The 10,162-nt window shown below is 42.0% G+C and overlaps 1 protein-coding gene across 2 annotated transcripts in view; it reads left to right on the top strand.

Annotated features, from left to right (window-relative positions):
• The window catches only part of grin2aa (glutamate receptor, ionotropic, N-methyl D-aspartate 2A, a), a 136,004-nt gene that overhangs the window by 74,796 nt on the left and 51,046 nt on the right, over nucleotides 1-10,162 (top strand). For both annotated transcript variants that reach the window (XR_002274740.1, XM_020597863.1), the window contains 2 exons: nucleotides 3,799-3,965; nucleotides 5,749-6,177. Coding sequence is in view for 1 of the 2 variants with exons in the window: in XM_020597863.1 (XP_020453519.1) it covers nucleotides 3,799-3,965; nucleotides 5,749-6,177 (596 nt within the window). In the remaining variant the exon portion in view is untranslated. The remainder of the gene's footprint in view (nucleotides 1-3,798; nucleotides 3,966-5,748; nucleotides 6,178-10,162) is intronic.

The raw sequence follows: 10,162 nt of genomic DNA, 5'->3' as shown, positions 1-10,162 counted from the left end.
ATATTACAGAAAAATACACTGGAAAAGATCTGAATATTGGTCATGTCCTTGGTTTGGGATGCACTCAACTCACCAAGCAGCAACATTTCTGCTCATCTAATTGGCATTTCTCTTCTTATACTGTTGTTTTTCATTACAATACACACTGGGAGGCAGAAGCGAATGGTGCCAGCCTATAAGTTGACACTGTTTGTACATTTGGAGTTTGTGCATGCATTTTCTACACTCAGTGGATCTGTTTGGCACTGGTCTATCTGATACAGCACCAACCCAGCCCTGTTCTCATAGAGATATTGTAGACCTGTCAAACTGAAAAATAAAAACATTTACCACAGATTTTTAGAAGGTAATTTTAAATATTACAGCATGGCCAGGCTGCAAAGCCACAACCAGTATATTCTATATGATATATGATGTCACCCCTTGGGACATATGATATCTATATGATAAGAATCTGATCTCATATTAGATATTAATTATAATTATAATATATCATAGAGTCATTTTGGCTCCAAGGATCCAAACACTGGGGAACTGTGCATTTTGGTCATCACAAGTGGCAGAAAATACCTATTTGAAATTTAATTGACATTTTTTTTCTACAGCCAAAAAAATGGTCATGAGTAAACAAAACCCTGTTTTTGATGAGTTTTGCTTTCTCTGGCTGCACTGCTGCTACTTTAATGATGACACAATACTGGCCTACAACAAGCCTCAGTCTAATCACAGCAGACTCTGATGATTTTATACAGCAATCACTTTATCATTCAGCTGATGAAATTTTTAATATTTTTTTTATGCTGCTGGATGTAGTGACTGTTCCCCTTGTGGTTTATGTAGTGAGGGCTGCCTGCTCAGCTTGTTTCCACTGACATTTCTAGCTCTTTTGTTTTGCTGCAGCTATTTTTATGCCTGTCTGTCTAAATTTAGAAACTGGTCACTGAGGTTTTTTTGTCATATCAGTTGTGTTCCTCCTCCGGTGGACATGGCAGAGCTGTTAAACCCAGCAGTTAACACAGCATCTGAGGCAGACAGAATGTGGATGTAGATGGCATATATGACAAATGTATGCGGGTATTATCAGGCCTTTATGTACCTCACAAACGGCACACAGTTCCCCACTCAGCTGTTCATGTGTGTGATTTGCTTCTCTTTTTTTACGCACACATGTGTGTGTGTCATCAGAGCAGACAGTGCGTGATGCTATCAGCAGCACAGGATATGAGGACTACTATTTATAACTCCCCTCTTTCTCAACTTCGACTCGCTGTCCTGCCCTACGGGACAGGTGCATGTTTGTGTGTGGGGGTTTACATCATTGCCTTTGTGTGTGTGTATGCAACAGAGTGGGAAATTTGAGACTGTGAACATGACAAACAGTGCAAGAGGGGAAGCACCGTGAATGACAGGTGAGACCAAAAAAGGGCAATTATTTTGGTAAAAGGAGGAAATTTTGTTTTCTCCTGTAGTAGAGTTTGGCCTCCTCCTCTTAAATCGTTTCAGACAGACACAAGCTGGCAAAGACTTATTTGTACAAGCACACACACATACACAAACTGCAAAATACTGCTGAAACAGAATTCTTTAGAGATTATATAACCGTGTTAGCTGTGGCTAAATTACCTTTGCATAACTGATTGTCACTGACTAGTGAAAACCCCATATGTACATAAAATAAAACCTAATAAGCCTTTTCCAGAATGAAATGTCACAAAGTTACACACATGGCCACCAATTTATTCTCTGTGCTCTGTCACTGGTCGATGCTTTTTGTGGCCCTGCTGGTCACAGTGCACCGTGTTGGGAGTATTGGGGCGCTGCAACATGTCTTATAGCAGGACCCTTCCTCCTGTTCCACCATGCTCAAGCACTGCTGCAGTTTCTGCCCTTAAAACACACACACACACACACACACACCTCTGAAGAGAATATGCCACCCTCACACACAGGTCCAGTACTATCAGTAAACAGCAGCTTTGAAATGGGCGGGGGAAGTGCTGCACACTCATGCATGCACAAGTAATGCAAATAGCAAATTATTTAGAGTCTGTCCAAACAGTCAAAAAGGAAATGCAATGTAGTGACAAATTAACACTCACCCCTCCAGTGCCCTCTTCCTCCTAGTCTCCAGTGTTTCTGTGTGAGAAATGTAACTCAGGAAAAAAGCAGGACAGTAATAGTCCAACAGACCAGTAGACCACTGGTGTGTAAGTGACTACACCAGTTCAATTTCATCGCTCACTGTGATATTCCACAATATGCCTTCCTGTTCTTCAGTATTGTTTTTTTTACAAAGCTCTGGTATAACTGCCATTTCAGTTTTTTGTCAATTATACAACAGAGTCATGTTTCACATGGATCTGATGCAGGAAATTTTATCTTCATAGACTAATATGTGTCAACGTGCGATTCTTTCTGAATCAGCGGGCGTAAGTGTGTCTTATGTTTTTGGCTGACATTTCCACAGGTTCCTCAAAGAAGCAGACTACACTCAGTCAGTCAGCTCATGGCAGATGATAATTGGAGCGCACAGGTGGATGCTCGAGGCAGCGCCAATTTAAATGCAAAGTGAGGAGTAGAGATGATGATTGAAGTGATATTTGCAGCGAAGACTGTGGATGTGCTGCACCAGTCGAATATTAAGCCTGTGAATGTAGCTACATTTTCCAGATGTTTTCAACTCGACTTTTGCACCAGAGGAGATTGAGGCGTCATTACTCATACCAGCCCTCTGTAATAAAGTTAAGTCCCACTGTGGATGAAGCATGGGGAGTTGGAGAAAAGAGAGAGGCTAAGCCATGCTGCAAAGGTCCCCGGCTGAAACCGAGCCGTTGATGTTGCAGTCATATGGCCAGTAGTGTAACCACTCCATTTATGTGTGTTGTTGTGTGTAAGTGTGTGTAGTTTACTTGTTCATTTCGAAAGTGGGTGGGACCTGACAAAGTGACAGAATCTCTTTTGTTCACTTCTCTCATCTCTTGTTCCAGCCTCTTCTTCTGTGTCTCTTAGCCCTTGTGTTTTTTACATCTAGCTGTCAGGTCGTAGTTTCACACACACAGAGAAGACGTGCACACAGACACTAACACACAAGACTATCATACAGTAATTACAGTGCCACAGTGTCAAGATAAGCCATGTGTGAACTCTGATATTTCACGGTAACTGAAAGCCACCCAGACGTACACACACAAAACAAATCATGCACCAAACAACCAAAGACAAGCTCTTTTCTTATTCACTATTTTAATCTCACTTTACTTCATTTATTTGTCCACACCACTAAAATCCTTTGAAGCCAAGTGTCTAACATAAATGAATACAGCCAAGTTATCCACCTATTATCACACTTGTCTGCTCTGTCCAAGTCCGTGTCTCACTTTGGCTGAATTAAGTTGCAGATGATTCAGAGTCAGGTTTAATGGAGTGGATACGAGTGACTCAGAGTGAATCTAACCCTCGTTCTCCCAGAACCAGGCCCACAGAGTTCTGCTGCCCGCCTGTACCGCACCAATCCAATTTGGGCTTAATTGAATTGTTCTGAGGCCCTCATCCATATATTTCCTCCACGAGAAGCTTATTACTCTCAATCTCTATGTGTGTGTGTGTCTGTGAGTGAGAGATGTGCCAAATTTTAAATGCTCTTTTGCTGATTGATATTTCTGAGATGCAATTTTAATTAGCTAGAGAACTAATAAAGAGAGTAAACTAAGTTAAACTCCTCTTCTCCCTGTCCCTTTATCCTCCTTCGTCTCCCTTCTCTCCCTTTCTCCGTCTCTTTCTCCCGTTCTCTTTTCTCAGGATGAGAAGTCGACATTCTTTCAGTTCGGTGCCTCCATCCAGCAGGAGGCTCTGCTGTTGCTGAACATTATGGAGGAGTACGACTGGCACGTCTTCTCCATCGTCACATCGAAGTTCCCTGGATACCAGGACTTCATCAACATCCTGAAAACGACTGTGGACAACAGGTAGGCACTGATCCCATATTCTCCTCTTCTTAAATGTAGATTGAGTAACTGATAATTATTATACTGGATAGCAATAGTCAACATGGAAAACTGGGTAACACTTTACTTTACAGATCTGTAATTCCAGTTTATTTCCAAGTAATTTCCTAGAATGAACCATATAATTTGGTACTAATTGTGGATACAGCTAGAGACTGATCAGCTGGTACACTGCCGGCTATTTATTAATAAACCCAGTTACCTGCGCTTACCTGTTGTCCATTTCCCATGTCAGCATTCACCTGGTTCACACTTAGTCATGGGGCAGACAGTTTTAATACCAGTGAGCTTCCATCATTCACAAAAGGAAAATTGGACCAGTCAGACCATGGGAACGTATCAGTGTGTGCAATAGGCTACACAAAGTACAGGCCCAGATAAATAATGTGAGAATGACAGAATATATTTTGTGGGTGGCTGGAGATGAGCACAGGCAGGTAGGTGGTCTGTCTGTCGGCAGATAGATGGGACAGCGCCTGAACCACCAGTCTTTTCTGGGTTTTGTACAGGAATGGTGGAGACATCTCTACTTATATGTGTGCATGCTCAACATACAGTGTGTGCTGAGGGAAAAATCTGTATCCACAACTGTTTAATTATGTAGGTGTGTTTTTTTTTTTGGAGTGTTGACTTTGTACAGTCGGTATTAGCAGTGGCGTTCTCACATTTCTGTGCAAACGTTTTCTGGACATGGCAGTATTACTGTGCATCCTTCCATAATTGTTATCTTTCTGTCATCTCTCCTCCTTTGTGAGTGTGTGTCTCTGTGCATCATTGGATCTCTTTACTAGTTTTTTTTCATCTGGGACTTGTAGACCATCATCACTTTGGATAGCAAGAAGACAGCAAGTACTTTTCCAGGCTGCAAATCTGGTTCATCTCTGAGAGCTGAAACTGCTACTTTCAGTACAACAAAAAGTCACTTTGTGTGTGTGTGTGTGTGTGTGTGTGCCTCACTCTGCCTGTAATCCTGACACCAGTTCAGTCACTCCTTGACTCACCATGTTCATTAATTACTAACCTAACTGCCATTTCCTCTGATTCTGCTGCTCTTTAGCGTGGCATACTGGGACCCGCTGAATGTTATCACTCTGGACATTGTGAAAAAGAGCAGCCAGTCCCAATGGATGAAAAAGATATTATACCAACGCATTATCTGTTTAATGAGCACATGCTGCTTCTCACTTCCCACTTTAGCTATCTGGCTAAGGAACTACATTTTACCTTGGAATTATCCCAGTGTGTTTTCCTTCACAGTCGCTCTGAACATCACACTTTCAACACTCCATAGGGCAAAATATCCTTAGAAAACATCTGCCTTCAGCCACATAGTTGTGCAGGTGCGATGCAACATTAATGAGCCTATTTTTTGTGCAAAAGGTGTAGTTGGCTTCTGCATTGACAACAGCACTGGTTTGTCATCGATTAGCACACCGACCACGGGCAGTGCATGGGAGCGTCTACACAGAACCGTGCTTGTGTCTCTTTGTCCTGTAGTTGTGTGGGCTGGAACCTGCTGAGTCTCATTATACAGAACCAGCTTCAGCATTTGCATTCTAGTTTAGCCTTAATATGTTTCCCCTGGCAATAAGCACTTTACACCTATTAGCATTCATGTCGCACTTAACAATGATATTAATTATAATGGATAATTATAACTGCTCTTGCCAGCACCTGAGCAAAGTTAATAGTCTATTAGTTATGTATTAACATTTCACTCTTGTCCTCATTATCCTTGCTTTAGCTTTGTGGGCTGGGACCTGCAGAATATCATCACTCTGGATGCAGTGGAGGAAGACAGCCGGTCTCAGATCATGCTCAAGAAGGTCCAGTCTCCAGTGGTCCTGCTTTACTGCTCCAAGGACGAGGCGGTTTACATCCTGGAGGAGGCTCGCTCTCTGGGACTCACTGGATTTGGATACATCTGGATAGTGCCATCACTCACCACAGGGAACCCAGAATTAATGCCTGATGAGTTTCCATCAGGAATGATTTCAGTGTCGTATGATGACTGGGACTACCCACTGGAGGCAAGGGTCCGTGATGGGCTAGGGATCATAACGTCGGCGGCGGCAGCCCTGTTGGAGGAATATGGTGACATCCCCGAAGCCAAGACATCCTGTTACGGCCAGATGGAGAAGACGACCAAGCTGCCACCCAGTGCACTACACAAGTAAGCAAAGGCGTGTGTGTGTTGTGGCATTCATGATTTAGGAGACACCGAGTGAGCTGTGTCTTTTAGGGTGGGAAACATAGAAATAGCAGTGTTTTATTGTTTTGTTTTGGTTTAGATTAGCTTTGTTAATGCACAGATTTGTGTGTATGTGTGTGTGTTTGTTTGACTGCATGGCTTCCTGCCACAGACTGTTTGTTTTCACCCTTGTCCTCGGTAACTGGAGACTTCTACAAGTTTTCGCCAAATCTGCACTATTGCTTGAGATTAAAGAAAGATGTCATTACTGCATAAAAACCAAGGGACTGAGAGTCAGAGCCGAGAGAATAGAAGAAGTATAGGAGTCACAGAGAGAGGGGTGAATGAAAGAGATGACTAGGAGTTGAAGAGGGAGTTTGTGATTTAGGAAGCTAAGGAAGAGAGAAGAGAACAAATTGAGATCGGGCTAACAGCGGGTAGCCGCCACAAATGAGTGCTCTTCAAAACTGAAGAGCTCCTTCATAAGTCCTTCTGTTGCTCTTCTCGTTTATTTATCTATCTCTCATTCACTCTCTTCTGCTCTTCTTCTCATCATGTGCTTGCTCTCCAGCAGCCAGTGGGAGATGTTGCAGGTCGTGCCAGGTCTGTCTGGCTTTCCATCTGGCAGAGGAAGGAAGGACACACACACACACAACCTGTGTTAAAATGCCCATTTTTTTATGATAGTGTGCGAAATTCCTAAAAATTCTAGAAAGCGACTCTAGAATCAAAATGACGGTAATTTCAAAATTAGTTTCCAAAAGCAAAATTTAGAAATTGTCTGTCTGTGCTGTTTCATTTTACAATTAAAATGGTTAAACTAGAAAATAATTAAGAAGAACAGATTTATCAGCACCCAAACGCAACTTCAAAGTTAGATGACAATATCTCAGAAAAGGATGAGAGGCTGAGAGTGAAACAAAGAAGAAAGGACAGAGGGGAGAAGTAACACAGTTAGTGATGGATATTGACACAGGTAAAGTACAGGTACACTGCAGGAACTTCAGGTGGTGATGCTTTTTATTGGGGGGGGGTCTTACAACAGCCATCTCAATTAATTATTGTGCAGAAGACTTGAAAGTCTGAAAGAGCCTGAGAAACTGGAGTAAAACTGTTTAGAAATGAAAATTCTAGTAGGCACTGAGGTAATAGAGGAGCAACTGGCATTGATCAGCAGTGTCTATGAGCTCTGGCTCAGAATTTAGGGTTATTTTGTGCAAAGCGACAGTAAAGTGTGACTGATTGTGGTGTTAATAACCTCAGTAGGTCTTTAATTACCAGTTCCACACAAATACAGCTCCTGTTTTTTTTGGAAACACAGAAACGCCAAAGAGAATTACCCAGTGTCCAGAGGAGACTTTGCTCCCAGCATGCTCTGCTGCCTCAGGTTGTTACCCAGGTGATCGGTATCCACAGATGGCTCTGGAGTAGGTGAGAGAGTTCAGCCAGCAGGGATTCTAGGTTGGGGCGACAGGCCAGGGTGGGTTGTTAGACCGTCATGGGCTGTCAGAGGAGATAAGAGGCCAGCTCACACACACACACACACACAGGCAGGCAGATGGACTGTGTGTACAAATGTGATTTGATATATTTCAGTGTTTGCACTGTATTTTTTCATAGCCTTATCTTTAGCTCTTCAGTAGGTTCCTTTTTGTAAACAAGATGGCAGTAACAGCATAATCTTACAAGCATTTGCCTTGCAGTCAATTTGAAATTTATGTTTCTTTGCTTGAACGCCTCTCAGACTCAGTTGTGATTTGCGACAACAGTTTGATTTACAGAGGATGCTGCTTCCATCCTTAACCGAGCCAAAAACATGTCAGAATAAAACAAAACTTGTTTTGATGAGAATAATATTAATAGCCAGAGTTGAAATCACAGAAACGTCTGTAGTTCCGGTGACTGGTGCCATGCAGTGTGAGCTTTCACTGAAGGTTTATCTCGCTCACCTTGCCTGTTAAAGCTGTGATGATAAATCTACTGTGACACGTCCAAGATTAATATGTTTTGCAGAGTAAGAGAAAAATAAAATTAAATAAAAACAGGAGACAAATGACCAACTAAGAGCGCTGGTCAGTGCCGCAATCAGACCAAGTGACAACTTGCGCTCCATATAAAATACGGTGTGTGCATGTGTGTGGGTTTGTATGTGTGTGTGTGTGTGTTAGAAACAATCCCTGCCTAAGGTTTTGTTGTGACAGATTTAAAGTGAACTGCTCACCTTGCTGTGGTGAACAATGTGCCTTTAAAGACTTTAGCACATATTTATCACTCATTGTGTGTTTGTGTGTGTCTGTGTGAGCATGTCAGGAAAAGGTGTGAAGGTAGTGGTTTGTTCTGACAGGTAATTTCAGTCTCTTGCCCTGATACACTGAGGTCAGAACTCAGGAAACACACACGTATGCACATACACATGGCACACACAAATTGAGTCCTGAGGCAGCTGTCACGTGAGCCGTGCAAGGACATGTACTGTATTTACACCCTTCACAATGCGACTGGGAATGTAAACCGAGTCCTGAGGCAGCTGTCACGTGAGCCATGCAAGGACATGTACGGTATTTACACCCTTCACAATGCGTGACAAATTTTTATATCAGCTAAGATACAGTCATGAGTGTATGATGCACACATTTGTGACTTGTATGTAAGCAATACTTAAAATCTGGGTATGGGAGAGAAGTCAGCTCACTGGCCTTTGACCTTTGACCACCAAAATCTAATCAGTTCATCCTTGATTCCAAGTGGACATTTGTGCCAAATTTGAAGAAATTTCCCCTGTTCCTGACATATCACTTTCACAACAATCGGCCAATCGGACAATTGGACAGACAGGTGGGAAACGATGGCCCTGGCTGCTGCTATTGCTGCTGTGAAAGGCATAAAAAAGTACTGGGAGACAGGTTTGCTAATACATGACATGTACATGCATGTTCATGTAGGTGTGAGTGAGCTTATCTCCAGTTATGAAAATCAGTTTAGTCATTTTTAAAACAATGATCTCATTTCATTTCAGGTGTCTCATGCTTAGCCTGAAGGTCCCATCAGGCATCAGTGGGTGTGCTTTTAGTACAAGACTGTGAGAGCACAGGCGGCACACCCTCAGCAAACTTTGATGTCAGTCCAGGCTATCTAGCTGTTTGCAACATCTTTTGTGAGGGTTATAAAGAACATTATGGAGAACAGTTTGAAGTATGGAAAGTGAAAAACAGTTCTGAACATTTTATCATCAGTCTAAAGGTCACAGCCTGGTCTAGTAGTCTGGTAGGCTTTTGGAAGAACTAGTTTATCTGCTGTCACTTTTATTCTCCGTTTGTTACTGCCCTACTTGGTAGAGTGAATTTATTATTATGTGAGAACATTTAAAGTGTTTTTTCTATTCAATGACAGGAGATAGGTTAGAAAAAGTCATTAACTTAGCATTGCAGCTAGCCTTAACCAGTTGCAGTCACTATGATTTGCTATTTATCTCTATTTTCTTCTTATTATTATTATTTCTTACTGTATTTATCTCTATTTTGTAAGTAGAAAAATGTTGAGGTTTTTGAGAATTCCACATTTCTTTGGCATAATTATTAAACCAACTTTTACCAGATATGTAGCCTAGTTTTCCTGCTGCATTTTAAATTTGTGGGCAGAACAGTTATCTGTGTTAATTGTGTTAATCGAGCAGAAATGGATTGACAGCTAGACAGCTGGTGAGAGATAAATGAACCATCAGCTGTTTTTGGTTTGGATGCTAAGAGAGTGGAGAGACAGGGCTGTATAAAGGGGGTGTAGTCAGCAGCAATGTGAACTAGTGCAAATCCCATCACACAAGAAGTGTATTAATATTTCATCAGAGGGAAGGATATCTAGAGTATGAAAGGTGCTCCAGTTTTGGGCAGGGATCCCAATGTTGTCCTAAAATTCCATTTGCATACTGGAGAAAACCCATGGTATTCAAAATGAGCTTTAGTGTAAAGGA

Source organism: Monopterus albus, unplaced genomic scaffold, assembly GCF_001952655.1.
Source record: "Monopterus albus unplaced genomic scaffold, M_albus_1.0 scaffold35.1, whole genome shotgun sequence".
In the NCBI taxonomy this organism is placed as follows: Eukaryota; Metazoa; Chordata; class Actinopteri; order Synbranchiformes; family Synbranchidae; genus Monopterus; species Monopterus albus.
The sequence above is the reverse complement of the archived record's forward strand: the minus strand, read 5'-3'. Positions and strand labels throughout refer to the sequence as shown.